The sequence below is a fragment of the Hemiscyllium ocellatum genome, chromosome 7 (assembly GCF_020745735.1).
Source record: "Hemiscyllium ocellatum isolate sHemOce1 chromosome 7, sHemOce1.pat.X.cur, whole genome shotgun sequence".
NCBI classification, from domain to species: Eukaryota; Metazoa; Chordata; class Chondrichthyes; order Orectolobiformes; family Hemiscylliidae; genus Hemiscyllium; species Hemiscyllium ocellatum.
This window is the reverse complement of record NC_083407.1, coordinates 2,850,724-2,869,728: the sequence shown is the minus strand read 5'-3', so window position 1 is coordinate 2,869,728 and position 19,005 is coordinate 2,850,724. Positions and strand designations below refer to the sequence as shown.

The 19,005-nt window shown below is 48.5% G+C and overlaps 1 protein-coding gene across 1 annotated transcript in view; it reads right to left on the bottom strand.

Annotated features, from left to right (window-relative positions):
- LOC132817304 (SPRY domain-containing protein 3-like) overlaps positions 1–19,005 on the bottom strand; it is a 454,579-nt gene that overhangs the window by 384,197 nt on the left and 51,377 nt on the right. Inside the window, exon 3 of the mRNA XM_060827714.1 lies at positions 7,381–7,525. Coding sequence (XP_060683697.1) covers positions 7,381–7,525 — 145 coding nt within the window. The remainder of the gene's footprint in view (positions 1–7,380; positions 7,526–19,005) is intronic.

Below are 19,005 nucleotides of genomic sequence, written 5' to 3'. Positions count from 1 at the left end.
GCCATAACCTTGGCATTTCAAGGGTACATCGAAAACCTCCTTCAGTGTGGTGAGGGTCCCTGCCACCCCCACCCTCACAGGCAGTCAGTTCCAGATTCCTCAACCCCCCCCCCCCCGGGGGAAAAGGTATTTCCTCACATCCCCCTAACCCTCCTGCCCCTTCCCTTTAATCTATGCCCCTGGGCATTCATCCCTTCACCAAGGGGAAACGTTTCTTCCTGTGTACCCCGTCTGTACCCCTCATCATTTATCCATCTCAATCATGCCCCCTCTCAGGCTCCTTTGCTCTAAGGAAAGCAAGAAGCAAAAGCCCTTCATCAGGAATCGAGGCAGGGTGCCTGCAGAGTGGAGAGACAAATGAAAGGGGGGTGAGGGTGGGGAGAAATTAGCCTAGAGTACAATGGGTGAGTGGGGTGGGGATGGAGGTGATAGGTCAGAGAGGAGGGTGGGGGAAGGTAGTAAAGAGTACAATAGGTGAATGGGGTGGGGATGGAGGTGATAGGCACATCTCACCTCAACCTTAAATTTACCTGGACCATCTCTGACACCTCCCTCCCCTTCCTCTCCATCTCCATTAATGACGACCGAATTGACACCGACATTTTTTACAAACCCACCGACTCCCACAGCTACCTGGATTACACCTCTTCCCACCCTACCTCCTGCAAAAATGCCATCCAGTATTCCCAATTCCTCCGCCTCCGCTGTATCTGCTCCGAGGAGGACCAGTTCCACCACAGAACACACCAGATGGCCTCCTTCTTTAGAGATCACAATTTCCCTTCCCACGTGGTTAAAGATGCCCTCCAATGCATCTCGTCCACATCCCACACCTCCGCCCTCAGACCCCACCCCTCCAACCGTAACAAGGACAGAACGCCCCCTTGTGCTCACCTTCCACCCTACCAACCTTCGCATAAACCAAATCATCCGCCGACATTTCCGCCACCTCCAAATGGACCCCACCACCAGGGAAATATTTCCCTCCCCACCCCTTTCCACCTTCCACAAAGACCGTTCCCTCCATGACTACCTGGTCAGGTCCACGTCCCACTACAACCCACCCTCCCATCCTGGCACCTTCCCCTGCCACACCTCCTCCCTCACCTCCATCCAAGGCTCTAAAGAAGCCTTCCACATCCATCAAAGTTTTACCTGCACATCCACTAATATCATTTATTGTATCCGTTGCTCCCAATGCGGTCTCCTCTACATTGGGGAGACTGGGCGCCTCCTAGCAAGCGCTTTAGGGAACATCTCCGGGACACCCGCACCAATCAACCACACCGCCCCGTGGCCCAACATTTCAACTCCCCCTCCCACTCTGCCGAGGACATGGAGGTCCTGGGCCTCCTTCACCGCCACTCCCTCACCACCAGACGCCTGGAGGAAGAACGCCTCATCTTCCGCCTCAGAACACTTCAACCCCAGGGCATCAATGTGGACTTCACCAGTTTCCTCATTTGCCGTTCCCCCACCTCACCCAATTCCAAACTTCCAGCTCAGCACTGGCCCCATGACTTGTCCTACCGGCCTATCTCCTTTTCCACCTATCCACTCCACCCTCCTCCCTGACCTATCACCTCCATCCCCTCCTGCTATTTTCTCCCCACTCCCACCTCCCTCTCATTTAGCTCTTCACTCTGCAGGTTCCCTGCCTCTATACCTGATGAAGGGCTTTTGCCCGAAACATTAATTTTCCTGCTCCTCGGATGCTGCCTGACCTGCTGTGCTTTTCCAGCACCACTCTAATCTAGACTCTGGTTTTCAGCATTTGCAGTCCTTGTTTTTACCTTTTTATCTAAGGAAAGCAACCCCAGTCTGTCCAATCTCTCTACATAACTTAAAGTCTCCAGCCGCCGCCCCCTCTATCACCTACCCTAACCCCTCCCCCCCACACCCGACACTGACGATGTCATGCTAAATCTCCCTCTGCCCCCTCTCCTGTGCTATCACATCACTCCTATAGCATTCGGCAGGTCTGTGCTGAGGGGATTTCCCCCTCTACAGCTGGAGAACATGGGGGCACACCCTCAGATTGGTCACTGATCATTGACAACTGAGATGGGGAGAAATGATTTCACTCGGAGAGTTGAGAATCCCTGGAATTCTGTCCTGCAGAGCACTGTGTACACGTAAGGCAGAGGTTGTGGGACTGATGGACACACTCAGAATTACAGAATGAGGAATGAAGGCAGGAGAGTGAGGTTAACAGAGGTCACTCATGGTTGTATGAACTGGCAGTGTCGAGAGGAGAACTCATGGCTCTGCCCACAATTCTAATCCGCTTCAACCAAATCAAAGCATTCCATTCTCCTACAGATCTTAATTACATCACCAACCTTTAACTTTTTCACACAAAGCGCTTACACTCTCTTCTGCTCTAAGGTTAGCAACAGTTATTTATTGTAAATGTCCAGTGCACACATCACACACCAGCACTCCCTCAGTACTGACCATCTGACAGTGCGGCACTCCCTCAGTACTGACCCTCTGACAGTGCGGCACTCCCTCAGCACTGACCCTCGGACAGTGCGGCACTCCCTCAGCACTCACGCTCTGACAGTGTGGCACTCCCTCAGTACTGACCCTCTGACAGTGTGGCACTCCCTCAGTACTGACCCTCCTACAGTGTGGCACTCCCTCAGCACTGACCCTCTGACAATGCGGCACTCCCTCAGCACTGACCCTCCGACAGTGTGGCACTCCCTCAGCACTGACCCTTTGACAGTGCAGCACTCCCTCAGTACTGACCCTCTGTTGGTGCAGCACTCCCTCAGCGCTGACACTCCGGCAGTGTTGCACATCCTCGGGTCCTAGTTTCTCCTGCTAGTGGAAACTAGCCTTGGTCTGTGACTCCTGCTCAGTTATTTTACTTACTGACCTACTGCTCTGGTTCTCTCTCTTCTGCCACAGTAATGTAAACCATCCCGGGTGGCACTGCCAAACCACCCTGCCAGGATGCTCGTGACCATCCAGCTTACCCGTCTTTCTTGTCTGATCCTGACCTGCCCTGGGAGCGATCCCAATGATCCACAGGATATTCAGAGGGTTAGATAGGGTGGACAGGGAGAGCCTTTTTCCAAGTATGGGGACGGCAAATACGAGGGGAGACAACTTTAAAGTGAGGGGAGATAGATATAGGACAGATGTCAGAGGGAGTTTCTGTACTCAGAGAGTAGTAAGGGTATGGAATGCTTTCCATGCAACGGTAGTAGATTCGCCAAGTTTAAGTGCATTTAAGTCGTCATTGGACAGGCAAATGGACGTACATGGAATAGTGTAGGTGGGATGGGCTTCAGATTGGTATGACAGGTCGGCACAACATCGAGGGCCGAAGGGCCTGTGCTGCGCTGTAATGTTCTATGTTCTATGTTCTATTCCTGAAGCCCTCCCTTCAACACCAGTCCTTTAACTGGGTACTTGACTGGAATATCTTCTTAAATATCTAGCCTCACTTAAACATGACACAGGAAGTTACCCTGAGATTACCACCCTAGAAATCCTGCTTTTCACCTTCTGACCTAACTCCCTGACCTCCCCTTACAGGACCTCATCTCTCCTTCTGCACATGTCTCTGGTACCAATGGGGACGATAACCTCTGGCTGCACATACCCCTTCAGAATATCCTGTTCCTGCTCAGAGAGCCAGGCACCAGGGAGGGAGCACACCAGGCTGGAGTCTCAGTCACGGTCACAGAAACATCTATCCGTGTCCCTGTCGATACAGTCCCCTATCACTCCTGCTCACCTACACATAGACCCTTCCCCCTGCTGTACAGCAGAGCCCAGTCATGGTGTCACTGACCCTGCTGCTGCTTTCCCCTGAGAGGCCATCTACTCTCACAGTATCCGGGACAGTATAACCTGTGTAAGAGCAGAATGGCCACGGGCAGTCCTGCCCCACCCACCCACACTCACTCGCCTTCCTGGTGGTCACCCAACTCTGTTCTGTGCATGTGGCCCTGTCCTGGTTGTGTGACCATCTCCTGCTATCCATGACATTCCCAGCCTCATGGGTGCACCATAGAGAGTTTCCTGATGAGTCGATTTTTCCTGCTCCTCGGATGCTGCCTGACCTGCTGTGCTTTTCCAGCACCACTCTAATCTAGACTCTTAATCACCTGCAGAGATTTCTTATTCAACTCTCCACTCACACTGTTTGTACGATGTTTGACCTCTCTGATTGTAAACTCTGGGCCTGTGTGCTTTTCCCTCACTTCACCCGATAAAGGGGCAGTGCTTCGAAAGCTTGTGATTTCAAATAAACCTGTTGGACTATAACCCGGTGTCGTGTGACTTCTGACTTCTTTCAGTCGATAATCTGACCCTCTGTTCATGCTGCTAAAGTGGAAACCTCACATTTATCCACATCTGCCATGTATTTACCCACTCACTCAGTCAAATCAAATCACATGAAGCATCTCTGCAACCTCCTCACAGCTCACCCTCCCTCTTCACTACTGGAGATATTACAAGAAATTCCTTCATCTGAGTCATGCATATATATTGTGAATAGTTAGAATCCAAATACTGATCCTGGCTGTACCACACTAGAAGGACAAGGGCAGCCGATACAGGGGAACACCACCCCCTGCAAGTTCCCCTCCAAGCCCCTCACCATCCTGATTTGGAAATATATCACCGTTCCTTCAGTGTCGCTGAGTCAGAATCCTGCCCTAAGGGTGTACTGGGTCTACACGGGCTGTTCCAAATGAGAGGGAGGCAAAATCCAGGTAACTACTGGCAGATTAGCCTAACATCGATTGTTGGGAAAACATTAGAATCAATATTAAGGAAATAATAGTGGCGTGTTTGGGAAATCAGAATCTAATCAAGTCGAGTCAGCGTGGTTTCATGAAAGGGAAACTGTGTCAGACTAATCAACGAGGGTGGATAGAGGGGACCTGGAGGTAAAACCAATGACTGCAGATGCTGGAAACAGATTCTGGATCAGTGGTGCTGGAAGAGCACAGCACATCCGAGGGATGCTGCCTGAACTGCTGTGCTCTTCCAGCACCACTATTCCAGAGGGGACCTGTAGCTGTGTTGTATTTGGAATTCCCGAGTGCACTCAACCTCACAAAAGGTTCAGCTGTAAGAGCCCATGGTGTTGGAGTTGGTACATTTGCGTGGATAGAGAATTGGCTCATGGGCAGGAAGCAGGGAGTGGGACGAGGGGATCTTTCTCAGGCTGCTGACCTGTGATCAGTGGGTTCCACAGGGATCAGTGCTGGGACTGTAACTGTTTGCAATATGGGGCGATAGATATAGGACATTTGTCAGAGGTAGGTTCTTTACTGAGAGAGTAGTAGGGGCACGGAACACCCTGCCTGCAGCAGTAGTAGACTCACCAACTTTAAAGGCATTTAAATGATCATTGGATAGACATATGGATGAGAATGGAATAGTGTAGGTTAGATGGGCTTCAGATTGGTTCCACAGGTTGGCACAACATCGAGGGCCGAAGGGCCTGTACTGTGCTGGAATGTTCTATGTTCTAATATATATTAAGTACTTGTAGGAAGGAAATAATGTACTGTAACCAACACAAAAATAGGAGAGGCAAGCTGTGAATGGGATCTATACAGTTTACAGAGAAATATCAATAGGTTCCGTTATTGAGCCAAACAGTTGGCAAATGGAGCATAATGTGGAAAAATGGGAAGGTGTTCACTTGGAAAAGGGGAACAAATGAACAGGGTATTATTGAAATGGAGAAAGATGCAGAAAGCTACAGCATAAAGGGGCTTGGAGGAGCATGTACATTAAACACAGAAAGCTAGCACACAGGGGGCAGTAGGTAATTAGGAAGGGTCAGAGAATGCTGGGGCAGTCCACTCTAACCTGCACACCTTTGGACTGTGGGAGGCAACTGGAGCAAACCCACGCAGACACGGGGAGAATGCGCAAACTCCACACAGTCAGTCACCTGAGGCAGGAATTGAACCTGGGACCCTGGTGCGGTGTGGCAGCAGTGCTAACCACTGAGCCACCATTCCACCAACAACCTTATGCCCTCTTCAAAATTTACCTTTGGATCCGTTTTTGTGTCAGCAGAAGGTTCAGCAACCACGCACGGACTCCTTCATGCAAGTCATGGATCTAAATGAGGAGAAAGTGAGGACTGCAGATGCTGGAGATCGGAGCTGAAAATGTGTTGCTGGAAAAGCGCAGCCGGTCAGGCAGCATCCAAGGAGCAGGAGAATTGACGTTTCGGGCATGAGCCCTTATTCCTTGGATGCTGCCTGACCTGCTGCGCTTTTCCAGCAACACATTTTCAGCATGGATATAAATAGTATGAGGGTTAGGGAGAGGGATAAGCTGCCAGCACTGAACTCCGTGGTAAACCAGCCATGACATCCTGCCAAACTTGTGCCCAAAGCGTCGAATTTCCTGTTCCTTGGATGCTGCCTGACCTGCTGCGCTTTAACCAGCAACACATTTTCAGCAAAGATCCGTTTCTACCCACTCCCTGCCTCCGGTCAGCCTGACAATCTTCACACCGTCTCAGTATTCTATCCCCAACACCATCAGCTTCTATTTTCCTGAGTAATCCTGACTGGGGCACTTTATCAAACGCCTTCTGGAAATCTATACACAATACATCCACCAGATCTGCTTTATCCACAACACGTTAGCTCCTGCAAGAACTCCAATAGATTGGTTAAAGATAATTTCTCTTTCAGTAAACTGTGAGATGGAAGCAGAGGTCTGGAATATTTTTCAGCAAGGGGGTGGAGGTTACCTGGGGTAGGTGAGAATCTGGAATAACCAGACCAGCCATTAACGTACTGAACGAAGGAACACACTTCAGGGTCTGAGTTTGGGTCCACTCTCCGCAGCAGTTACAGCTCAAACCTGTCACTGGGTCACCCAAGGTGACCATGTTGTAATGAGCAACTCAGAGGAGTAAGGAGAAGGAAACAGGAGGAAGGGTGTAGGGAAGACCATGCAGGCAATACAAGCCAGGGAGCTGAAAGCATGCCCACCAGAGCTGCGGAGGCACCCGTCCGGCTGCACAGGAGTTCACAATGAGAGAAACACAGACACCTCAGGAGCTTGCAGGAGCTGAAGGGACTATGATAGAAGGATGACAATAACAACACAGTTCAAACAAGAGAGTAAAAAGAGAACGTCGAGCCAGTCAGGCTAATTCACTCCCACACACACTGACTCTCGCTGGGGTACAGTCCCTCACACACTGACCCTCACTGGGGTACACTCCCACACACACTGACCCTCACTGGGGTACAGTCCCACACATACTGACTCTCACTGGGGTACACACCCACACACACTGACTGTCACTGCATTTCCCGATTAACGTACACATCTGAACGATTATTTCTGATCTGTAGTTCTCATTCCTGGTCCTACCTCTTTTCCGTTTCGGGTAAAGTAGAGACTTGCACTCCCTGTGTTTTGCTGTCCAGCTCTGTCCTCCCTCGATCCACAGCCAATCCTGTCTCCAGACTGACATTTGTCAGAGACTCGCTGTGCAACTCCACGCCCAGCGTACAACCTGCAAGACAGGGAGGACTTTGTATCAACCTTCGCCTTCAGCTCGAATTGTTCAGCCTACTCCAGCCTCTCCACTGGTGGCACCTCCACTCTCTTTCTGAACACAAGGCACCTGGTGTCTGGTTAATCTCTGGAGCCTCTGTGATAGTGTCAGGGTGTCCCAATGTACTTTGTAACTCATGGTACACCCTTTTAAAGTTCTCCTGTTGCTTTCGGAGATACACCAGCTTCTGGCAACTGGTAAAAGGCACCGGGACAGCAGCTGCTGGTGGTCACTTGGGTAATGGTGCCACGGGGCAGGGCCTTTGATCTGTCAGGCTGTGCCTACCCCAGGAGGTACAGAGTACTGCTACCCACCTATTTCACCGAGAGACTGGAGCCCACCGTCACTGCCCCATGTCTGAATCGAACCAGCCCGGAGTTTCCTGGTTTCACCCTCCCTCCTTTTATGAAATAAACTCCCACACCTGTAGGGGCATGTTTAGGGCGCCTAGTCAAGAGCTTTTCCCTGGGGTGGGGGGACTCCAAAACTAGAGAGCACAAGTTTAAGGTCAGAGGGGAAAGCCTTTAAAGGAACCTAAGGGGCATCCTTTCACACAGATGTGTGTATGGAATGAGCTGCCAGAGGAAGTGGTGGAGGGATAGGCCTATGGATAGGAAGGGTTTAGAGGGATAGTGACCAAGTCCCGGCAAATTGGACTAGGTTTGGATATCTGGTCGGCACGGACTAGTTGGACAGAAGGGTCTGTTTCTGTGCTGTACATCTCTCCATTCTAAGGAGGTATATTTGTTATTTTCCAGTCAATAGGAACCTTGCCTTAATCTAATGAGCTTTGGAAAATGGAAACCAATTTTCAAAAACGCTTAATTACAGAATTATGACATCACTGGCCAGGCCAGTATTTATTACCCATCCCTAATTGCCCAGAGGGCAGTTAAGAGTCAACCACATTGCTGTGGGTCTGGAGTCATGTGTAGGCAGATTCCTTCCCTAAAGGACATTAGTGACCCAGATAGGTCTTTCTAACAATTGACAATGGATTCATGGTCATCATTAGACACTTAATTCCAGATCATTTAACTGAATTCATACTCCACCATCCGCTGTGGCAGGATCAAACCCAGGATACCAGAACACGACCTCTGTCTTTGGATTAACAGTTCACCAATAATACCACTAGGCCGCCGTCTCCCCAGTGTACTGATTAACTCACCAGCGCCTCTTCTAAGACCTTAGGATGAAATCCATTCAGACACAGGAACTTGTCAACTCACAGTTCAGAAATTCACTCAGTATTTTTACCTTTCAATTTTTCCCTCCGTTTCAATCCCTGATTTATATTTATTTCCAGGATGTTGCTCTTTAATGAAAACTAACACAAAGGATTGGGTCAATTAGTCTGCTGTTTCTTTCCCCTCAATTACTAATTCCCCAGACTCAGTTTCAATGGGTCAACATTTTGCTTATTTTCTGCCTTTTTTAACTATCTGAAGGAATTTATCCAATCTGTTTTTATATATTTGGCTAATTTTCTCACTTCAACGATATTTCCTTCTTTATTAATCTTTTAGTGAGTCTTTCTTTTATATTCTGCCCAGTTTTCTGACCTACCTCTTGTCTTTTGTACAATTATGACTCTTTTCTTTGAGTTTGGTCCAACCTTAGACTTTTTTATTTAACCCCAGGGAGCAGGTCTGACCCTCAGGGTGGGTCTGATTTATTGGAATGTATCTGCTCTGTGCTTTCTGGATTGTGTCGGGAACGTTTCTCTTGACTCAGTCCTTAATCTAAATTAGCAGTTCACTTTCTGTAGCTTTTTACTGCCTTTGGTTAAATTCAATACAGCAGTTTTAGATCCACACATCTCTCCCTTAAACTGATGTTAAATTCTACCACGTTCGGTTCTCTGCTACCCAGGGGCACTTTCATGACAGTCAGTATTTAATTCTATCTCATTTATCGGGTCTAGTATAGCCTTCCCTCTGGCCAGTGCCAAAACATGATGGTCTCAGAATTGTCCTGAAAATATTCAATGAATTTCTCATTCGGATTACATTTCCCATCTGATTTTTCCAGGTTACCTGTAGGTTAGAATCCCCCGTAATAATTGCTGTACCCTTTTGATAAGCTCCGATTATTTCTTCCTTGATGCTCTTTTCCACGATGTGGTTAATGTTAGGCTGCCTGTACACAACACCCACAACTCGCCCCTTGTCTTTATCATTGCCAGACTGCCTCTATATCCTGTTTCCCTGAATTAAGGCCATCCCTCCTTATTGTGCTTTAATTAAGACAGTCACTCCTCTGCCTTTTGCTCACCTTCTGAAATGTCACATACCCTTGAATGTTCAGGCCTTAATATAGATTATTGTGCATCCACATCTCTGTTATGGCCACTTGATCATACTCATTTATCTCAATTTGTACAATAGTTCACCTGTTTTATTCTGAACGCTTTGAGCATTCAGAAGTGATGCCTTAAATTTTCTGCTTTGATTATTTTTGTAACCTTTAGTCTGACCTGGTGATTGCTCTTAATCTGTCCCTCCCTGTCATCGCCTGGATATCATTTCCCACATTCATTGCCGCCCTAGTCACTTTTTCAATATTCTTTGATTCATCACAACTTCCCAAATTTGGGTTTTTGCCTCTGCAATTTAGTTTAAAATTGCTTTATTCCTGATGAAGGGCTTTTGCCCGAAACGTTGATTTCGCTGCACTTTGGATGCTGCCTGAACTGCTGTGCTCTTCCAGCACCACTGATCCAGAATTTAGTTTCAAACCCACTCTCACTCTGTAGTTATGTGGTTTGCAGGAAGACCAGCCCCAGTCCGGTTCTGAGGAAGGATCCGAAAAGTTAGCCCTGGTTTCTCTTCACAGATGCTGCCAGACTTGCTGAGTTTCTTCAGCGCTTTCTGTTTTCATTTCCAATCTGGTCCAGGTGTAGATGGGACAGGTGTCAGGAAGAACTCCTTTTCCCACAGTAAGTGACATTGTCCTGAAACTCAGTGCCCATGAGGAAAGTGCAGATGAGCAGAGAGATAATGAGGGGTTTCAGAGACCATAGGACCATAGGGCATAGCAGCCGAAATTAGGCCATTTGGCCCATTGAGTCTGTTCCGCTAATTAATCATGCATGACAAGTTTCTCTACATCATTTTCCAACTTTCTCCCCGAGTATCTCATTGATACTCAAGAGCCTGTCTATCTCAGCTTAAATATACTCAGTGACCTGGCCTCCACAGCCTTCTGTGGCAGTGAATTCCATCGACTCCCCACTCTCTGGCTGAAGAAGTTCCTCCTTATCTCCGTTCTAAAAGGTCTTCCCTTTACTCTAAGGCTGTGCCCTGGGTCCTAGTCTCTCCTACCAATGGAAACATCCACTCTGTCCAGGCTATTCAATAGCTTTCAGAGCGCTGCTGTTGTCAAGCACCTGATGAAGGGGCAGCGCTCTGAAAGCTAGTGCTTCCAAACAAACCTTTTGGACTATAACCTGGTGTTGTGGGATTTTTACCTTTGTACACCCCAGTCCCACACCAGCATCTCCAAATCATCAGTATTCTGTACATTTCAATTAGATCCCCCCCTCATCCTTCTAAACTCCACCAAATATCAACCCTTGGTTCTCAAACGTTCTCATGTGTTAAGCTCTTTGTTCTCGTGAACCTCCTCTGAACATGCTCCCTTTATTCCTGATGAAGGGCTTTTGCCCGAAACGTCGATTTCGCTGCTCGTTGGATGCTGCCTGAACTGCTGTGCTCTTCCAGCACCACTGATCCAGAATCTGGTTTCCAGCATCTGCGGTCATTGTTTTTACCCGAGCCAGTACATCCTTCCTGAGTAATGGGGCTCAAAACTGAGCACAATACTCCAAATGTGGCCTGACCCCCAGAAAATTGTGTTGGAGTTTGAGGGTGGTAAGCAAGCAGGGATCGGGTGGGGGAACGCGGCTGACAAATGGCCTCTTTCTGGTGTCAGAACTCTATAATTACAACGACGAGTGCACTTCACAAATATTTTATTGGCTGTCAAGTGCTCGAAAATGTGCTGAGGTTCTGGGAGGTGCTAAAGAAATTCATGTTTCTTCATGTTTGTCTCTGAAAGTCGTGTGAGTGATAGGGATGGGCAATGAATACAGGTCCTGCAACATCACCCATAACAACACACTAAAAATACAGGATAAGTCAACAAACAAAGGAAATTGAGGGTGAAATTTGTAGACAGATTATGGAGGTGTGCATTACTAATTCTTGGAGACAGTTGAACTCCTTCCCAGGTTGAATAGATTCCAAGCTGTGCGTGATAAAAAAAGGGAAGGTTGCTCAGGACAGGTTTCTCAAACTATTTATTGCTGCTCACATGAGGAAGTTAAGCAGAAAAAGATATTGCAAAATTATAGCAAGTTAAAAATGGAACTCATTTAACCCAAACAGAAAAATAATAATTGGTAAATAGAACATGTTGCTAAGCACTGGGAAAAAAGCTGAGCAGGAAAACGAGGAGAGGTCATGGCAGTGAAAAAATAATTGTGGGGATCGCAACCCGGGACTCAGTAAGGAGAGGATCCTGATGCTGAATGAGTGGGGAATATGAAATAAGATGGGACAACTGCAAAAAAATAGCAGCTGAGAATTCTCACTGAAAAACTGCAGTGACCTGATTCTGAGATTATTAATCTTTGCCCTTTTCAGTTTTATGAATGACTCGGTCCCTTTACAAATCTGAAATAAACCAGAGAACATCTCTCTTACAAGAAGAATAAACAATTACACCCCAACCCAATGGTTTATGGAGCAGTTTATGTCTACTGAGTTTAATAGAAATTGGAATAAGCAATGGGCTGGAAAATTAGTGCAATTTTGAGTGCAGTTTGCCTCTAGATTAGCAAAATTACCCGAACAAACTTAGAAAATAGTAGCAGGAATAGGCCATTCGGCCCTATGAGCCTGGTGCACCATTCAACATGATCATGGTTGATCACCCAACTCAGTCCCTTTCATTCTCTCCCATACCAAATGACCCCTTTACCCCAAAATCAAACTGAATCAAACTGCATCTTCCAAACACCCACTGGTTCGGCCCCAGCCCTAACCCCAGCCCCGACCCCAGCCCTATCCAATGCTGCTGCTTGAACTCCAACCCTGGGAGAGCAGCCTGCAGGCTCACTGCCCACTGTGAGGGCCACATCGCAGGGATCATAACCGGCTGGGAGAGATACAACAGCAGCACTTCACTTTCACCCACACAAGCAGTTTCCCATTCGATTCCCAGATCCATCAACACCTCACTTCGCCATCAAACACTTTGGGATCTCTGTCCTGAGGGGATTCGTTGGTTAAACATTCTTAGCCCTTTGAGGAGGACAGTTCCAACAATTTACAATCTTCAGAGAAATTCCTCCTCAGCTCAGGCAAAAGTGAAAAGTTCCATATTCTGTGATTGTACACACACACACACACACACTCTCACATACACACACACATATATACACACACTCTCTCACATACACACACACTCTCTCACATACACACACACTCTCACATACACACACACACACATCCACACTTGCTGTTAAATCTTTGCTGATCAGTTTGTTGTAACAGCCCTGCCTTTTGACTTTGTGTTTTATAAAGCTGGGGACTTGCTGAGAAAGAGCAGATTTATCAGCCCGTGTTTGAAAGAATGGTTCAAATTTGAAAACAAAGTAAACTGACAGCCCTGGCAGCCCTTGTGTATTACAGCGTGTGTGTTTTTGGAACGAGCAGTAATTGCAGTTTGTGTTTCAGACAACCTGGCGCCGAGGGTGTGGACAGGTGTAGTTTTTGCAGGCTGCAACAATTCGAATGGTCTTTGGACTAGTAACTGGTTATCGATGATCGAGACCTCTTTTATGCCAGCAACTGTGTGATTGGAAGTGACTAGCTCAGAGCTGGGAACAAGTTATAGAGAATGAGAGTGTGTGTGTGTGTGTGTGTGTGTGTGTGAGTTCAGTTCCTCCCCAGCCCCAGAGCAGTGTCTCTGTCCTGTGCAGTTAAAACTCGCAGTTAAAATGATTGTTGATTGTCAGAAAAACCCATCTGGTTCACTAATGTCCTTTCGAGAAGAAACTACCATCCCTACCTGGTCTGGCCGACACGTAACTCCAGACCCACAGCAATGTGGGTGACTCTTAACTGCCCTCTGGGCAATTAGGGATGGGTCAATAAGTGCTGCCTAAACAACAATGTCTATATCCCATGAATGATTTTTAAAAAGTCTTTAAAATATTCCAAAGGGAATTCTCTGCTCTTACATAAGGTGGCTCAGCCATTAACACTGCTGCTTCACAGGACCAGGGACCTGGGTTCGATTCCAGCCTCAGGCGATTGTCTGTGTGGAGTTTGCACATTCTCCCTGTGTCTGTGTGGGTTTCCTCTGGGTTCTCCGGTTTCCTCCCACAGTCCCAAGATGCGCAGGTTTACTGTGGATTGGCCGTGGGAAATTGCCCGTAGTGTCCAGGGATGTGCAGGCTAGGTGAGTTAGCCATGAGAAATGCAGGCATAGAGTAGAGGGGTGGTTCTGGGTGAGATGATCTTCAGAGGGTCAGTGTGGACTTGATGGACTGAACAGCCTGCTTCCATACTGTGGGGAATCAATGAGTAATAATGTCACTCAGCGATTGCCTCCCCTTTGATTGTTAGAGATGGAGGGTGAGGAATCTTGGGATTTGACCTGTCCTATGACAGCACCATCTACACAGTGCCAAATGTATGTACTCCATACCATGCTGCATGTTCCATTTCAAGATGGAGCTGGATACCGGCTTGAACAGGTTTCCTGCATGCCCCTCCCCCCGTGTTGTATACCATGTTCTAGTACATGCTAATCCATTGCTTCACCACATTGTGTGGGCCTGGCTGATTCACCTGGGTGCTTCTCACCTGAGGGACAGAGGACACGGCTGAACTTTCCGAGGGGGGGTCAATGCAAAGGTCAGCGTGACAGGGAGTCAGTGCAATCACTGGGAGATTGAGGCAAGGAAACTGTTGCTGAGTCGGTCGTTTGCACACGGATCACCACTACCCGCCAAATGTCAGCTCTGTGGGTTTTTTTCATTAATTCACAGGATGAGGGTGTCACTGACTCGGCTGCATTTATTACCCATCCCTAATTGCCCAGAGGGCATTTAGCTGTCAACCACATTGCTGTGGGTCTGAAGTTACGTGTAGGCCAGACCAGGTAAGGATGGCAGTTTCCTTCCCTAGAGGACATTAGTGACCCAGATGGGCTTTTCCCAATGTTCAACAATGGTCAGATAATGAATTGAATTGAATTGAATTGAATTTATTGTCACATGTACCGAGGCACAGTGAAAAGCTTTGTCTTGCGGACCATACAGGCAGATCCCTGAGTTAAGGAGCATCGATAGTAAATAACAGGGAAACAGCAGCAAAAACAAAACACAGGGACAGGGGAATGTTAAGAGTCTGTGAGTCCATTCAGTATTCTAACAGCAGTGGGGTATAAACTGTTGTGAAACCGGCTGGTGCGTGTGTTCAGGCTTCTGTACCTTCTCCCCGATGGTAGAGGTTGTAGAAAAACATTGCCAGGGTGGGATGGATCTTTGAGAATGCTGGGGGCCTTTCCTTGACAGTGGGGCCTGGGAGATGGATTCTATAGATGGGAGGTTGGCCTTTGTGATTGTCTGGGCTGAGTTCCCCACTCTCTGTAACCGTCTCCGATCTTGAATGGTACAGTTGCCAGACCAGGTGTTGATACATCCAGACAGAATGCCCTCGATGGCGCACCTATAAACGTTGGCAAGGGTATTCACCGTCATGGCAAATTTCCTCAGCTGCCTGAGGAAGAAGAGACGTTGTTGGGTCTTTGTAACCAGTGCGTCCACATGAAGATCCAAGAAAGCTTGTTGTGGATGACCACTCCCAGGAGCGTGACCCTCTCCACCCGTTCCCCCTCTGTGCTGTTAATGTGTCGGGGGGCATGAGTAACATCCCGCCGAAGGTCAATAATGAGTTCCTTGGTTTTGCCGGCATTGGGAGCTCGGTTGTTCTCAGTGCATCATTTTTCCAGGTCTCCCACCTCCCGGCTGTAATCTGTTTCATCGTCATCTGAGATTCGACCGACTATGGTGGTGTCATCAGTGACCTTGTAAATGGCATTAGTCTGGTATTTGGTGACACAGTCATGGGTGTACAGTGAGTTCAGTAGGGGGCTGAGTACACACCCCTGGGGGGGGGGGGGGATCCAGTGTTGAGTGTTAGTGAGGATGAAATATTGTCCCCAATCTTCACTGATTGTGGCCTGTGGGTCAGGAAACTGAGGGTCCAGTTACAGAGAGTGGGGCTCAGTCTGAGATCACTAAGTTTAGTAATTCAGTCCCGAGGGGATAATAGTGTTGAAGGCTGAACTGTAGTCAATGTGTAGGATTCCTACATCGCTGTTCTTGGTGTCAAGATGTTCTAGGAAGGAGTGAAGAGCAAGTGATATAGCATGTGACGTGGATGTGTTGGTCCGATAGGCAAATTGGAGTGGGTCAAGAGTAGTGGGGTGGCTGGAGTTGATTAATGCCATGACCAGCCTTTCAAAGCACTTCATGACCACTGAAGTCAGGGCCACTGGGCGGTAGTCATTGAGACATGCTGCATGGGCCTTCTTAAGCTCTTGCTGTTTTTGACCACTTTGTATGCCTTCTCTTTCACTTTGACAGCCTGATTTATTTCCTCAGACCCCCCTGGCTGATTACTCCTCCCTCTTACCGTCCTTCCTCAGACACCCATGGCCAATTCCCAATTCCTCTTACCGTCCTTCCTCAGACCCCCATGGCCGATTCCCCCTCCCTCTTACCGTCCTTCCTCAGACCCCCATGGCTGATTCCCCCTCCCTCTTACCGTCCTTCCTCAGACCCCCCCTGGCCGATTCCCCCTCCCTCTTACCGTCCTTCCTCAGACACCCCTGGCCGATTACCCCTCCCTCTTACTGTCCTTCCTCAGACCCCCCCTGGCCGATTCCCCCTCCCTCTTACTGTCCTTCCTTCTCACTGGAATATCCTTTCACTGAGCACTTTGAAAAATTGCTTTGAAAGTCCCCCTCTGCTCGCCAACTGTCCCACCATAAAACTTTTGTTTCCAGTCTCCTTGAGCCAAGTCCTCCCTCATTCTATTGCAGTCTCCCTTGTTTAAGCACAGGATCCTGGTATTGGATTTTATCTCCATGTTCTGGATCAGTGGTGCTGGAAGAGCACAGCAGTTCAGGCAGCATCCGAGGAGCAGGAAAATCGACGTTTCAGGTAAAAGCCCTTCATCAGCCCTTCACACTCTCCATCTGTATTCGAAATTCAGCCATACTGTGATCACTCCATCCAAGAGGATCCCTGACTATGAGGTCATTAATTTATTCCTGTCTCATTACACGGACCTGATCTAGGATAGCTTGCTCCTTCGTCGGTTCCATTACATACTGTTTAAAAAACTATCGCGGGTACACTCAACAAACTCCTCCTCAAGGCTACCCTGACCGAGCTGCTTTGACCAATTTACATGTCGATTAAAACCCCCCATGATAATTGTTGTTCTGTTTTTACAGGGAATAGTTATTCCTTTGCTTATTGCCCATCCCAATGTGATGTTCCTTGCTGTATTACTTTCTGATTCTATGACTCTATTTCAGCAAGAGGTCCGGGACTGATTCATGTCCGCTCCCCTTTATTCTCAGACTTACATGTGCTTTCAGCCTCTTCAGTCCCACCCACTGTCTAACCGCACAGCGGTTTCTGCTTTGTGTGTTTGGGGTAACATGGGCTAGGCAATAAACATGGTCTTGCCAATGACACGCACATCCTGAGGCTCCACGATTCCTGAGTGTTGTGTCTTGTCTGACCCTTTTGTTGATCTGTATTGCGGAGTACAAAGGAGGAGGAATTGTCTTAACCAACACTGACTGGCAATGAGAGCCTTTTCCATGGCTGTTTGTCATCCTGATCAGAGGGCAACACTGAAAAACCCACAAGCAAACATTGCCAATCAAGAGAGCTCACTATATCCCAATAAAATACATCCCATTGCCCAAGAAACCAACACAATCCCACGAAATAAACCAGAGTTCTGATGGGGTTCACAGTGAGGTTAAGGGATTGGTCTTTAGATGAGGCTTAGTGTGGGTGGGATGATGATTTGAGGCAGTTAGTGGCTACAGAAAGGTCTCATCATCGATTAGTGGTTTACAAAGTTCACATATCCTTAGCCTGAGGGTGGTTTTGTTTATTTCAGAAAATTGTACATACATTTTCAATGTAACTTCATATCTTTGTGGTTAGCTAATACGCTTTTGAGTACGACAAAGCTGCTGTGCTCAAACTCAACAGGCCAGAGGGACTCGGCAGCTTCATTCGGCACCTTTTCTCATTCACTCCTAGGACAAGGGAATCGCTGGCTGGGCCCAGTATTTATTCCTCGTCCCTAGTTACCCCTTGAGAAGGTGGGAGTGAGCTGCCTTCTTGACCCGCTGCAGTCCATGTGCTGTGGGTAGACCCACAATGCCCTTAGGGAGGGAATTCCAGGATTCTGACCCAGTGACACTGAAGGAACGGTGATATATTTCCAAGTCAGGATGGTGAGGGGCTGGGAGGGGAACTTGCAGGGGGTGGTGTTCCCATGGATCTGCTGCCCTTGTCCTTCTAGATGGATGTGGGTGTGGGTTTGGAAGGTGCTGTCTGAGGGTCTTTGGTGAATTTCTGCAGGGCATCTTGTAGATGGTACACACTGCTGTTACTGAGTGTGGGTGGGGGAGGGAGGGGATGGTACACACTGCTGTTACTGAGTGTGGGTGGGGGAGGGAGGGGATGGGCGCACACTGCTGTTACTGAGTGTGGGTGGGGGAGGGAGGGGATGGTACACACTGCTGCTACTGAGTGTGGGTGGGGGAGGGAGGGGACGGTGCACACTGCTGTTACTGAGTGTGGATGGGGAGGGAGGGGACGGTGCACACTGCTGTTACTGAGTGTGGGTGGGGGAGGGAGGGGACGGTACACACTGCTGTTACTGAGTGTGGGTGGGGGAGGGAGGGGATGGTACACACTGCTGCTGCTGAGTGTGGGTGGGGGAGGGAGGGGATGGTACACACTGCTGCTACTGAGTGTGGGTGGGGGAGGGAGGGAACGGTACACACTGCTGCTACTGAGTGTGGGTGGGGGAGGGAGGGGACGGTACACACTGCTGTTACTGAGTGTGGGTGGGGGAGGGAGGGGACGGTACACACTGCTGTTACTGAGTGTGGGTGGGGGGAGGGAGGGGATGGTACACACTGCTGATACTGAGTGTGGGTGGGGGAGGGAGGCGATGGTACACACTGCTGTTACTGAGTGTGGGTGGGGGAGGGAGTGGGTGTTTGTGTATGTGGTGCCAAACAAACGGCTGCTTTGTCCTGAATAGAACATTACAGCGCAGTACAGGCCCTTCGGCCCTCGATGTTGCGTCGACCTGTCA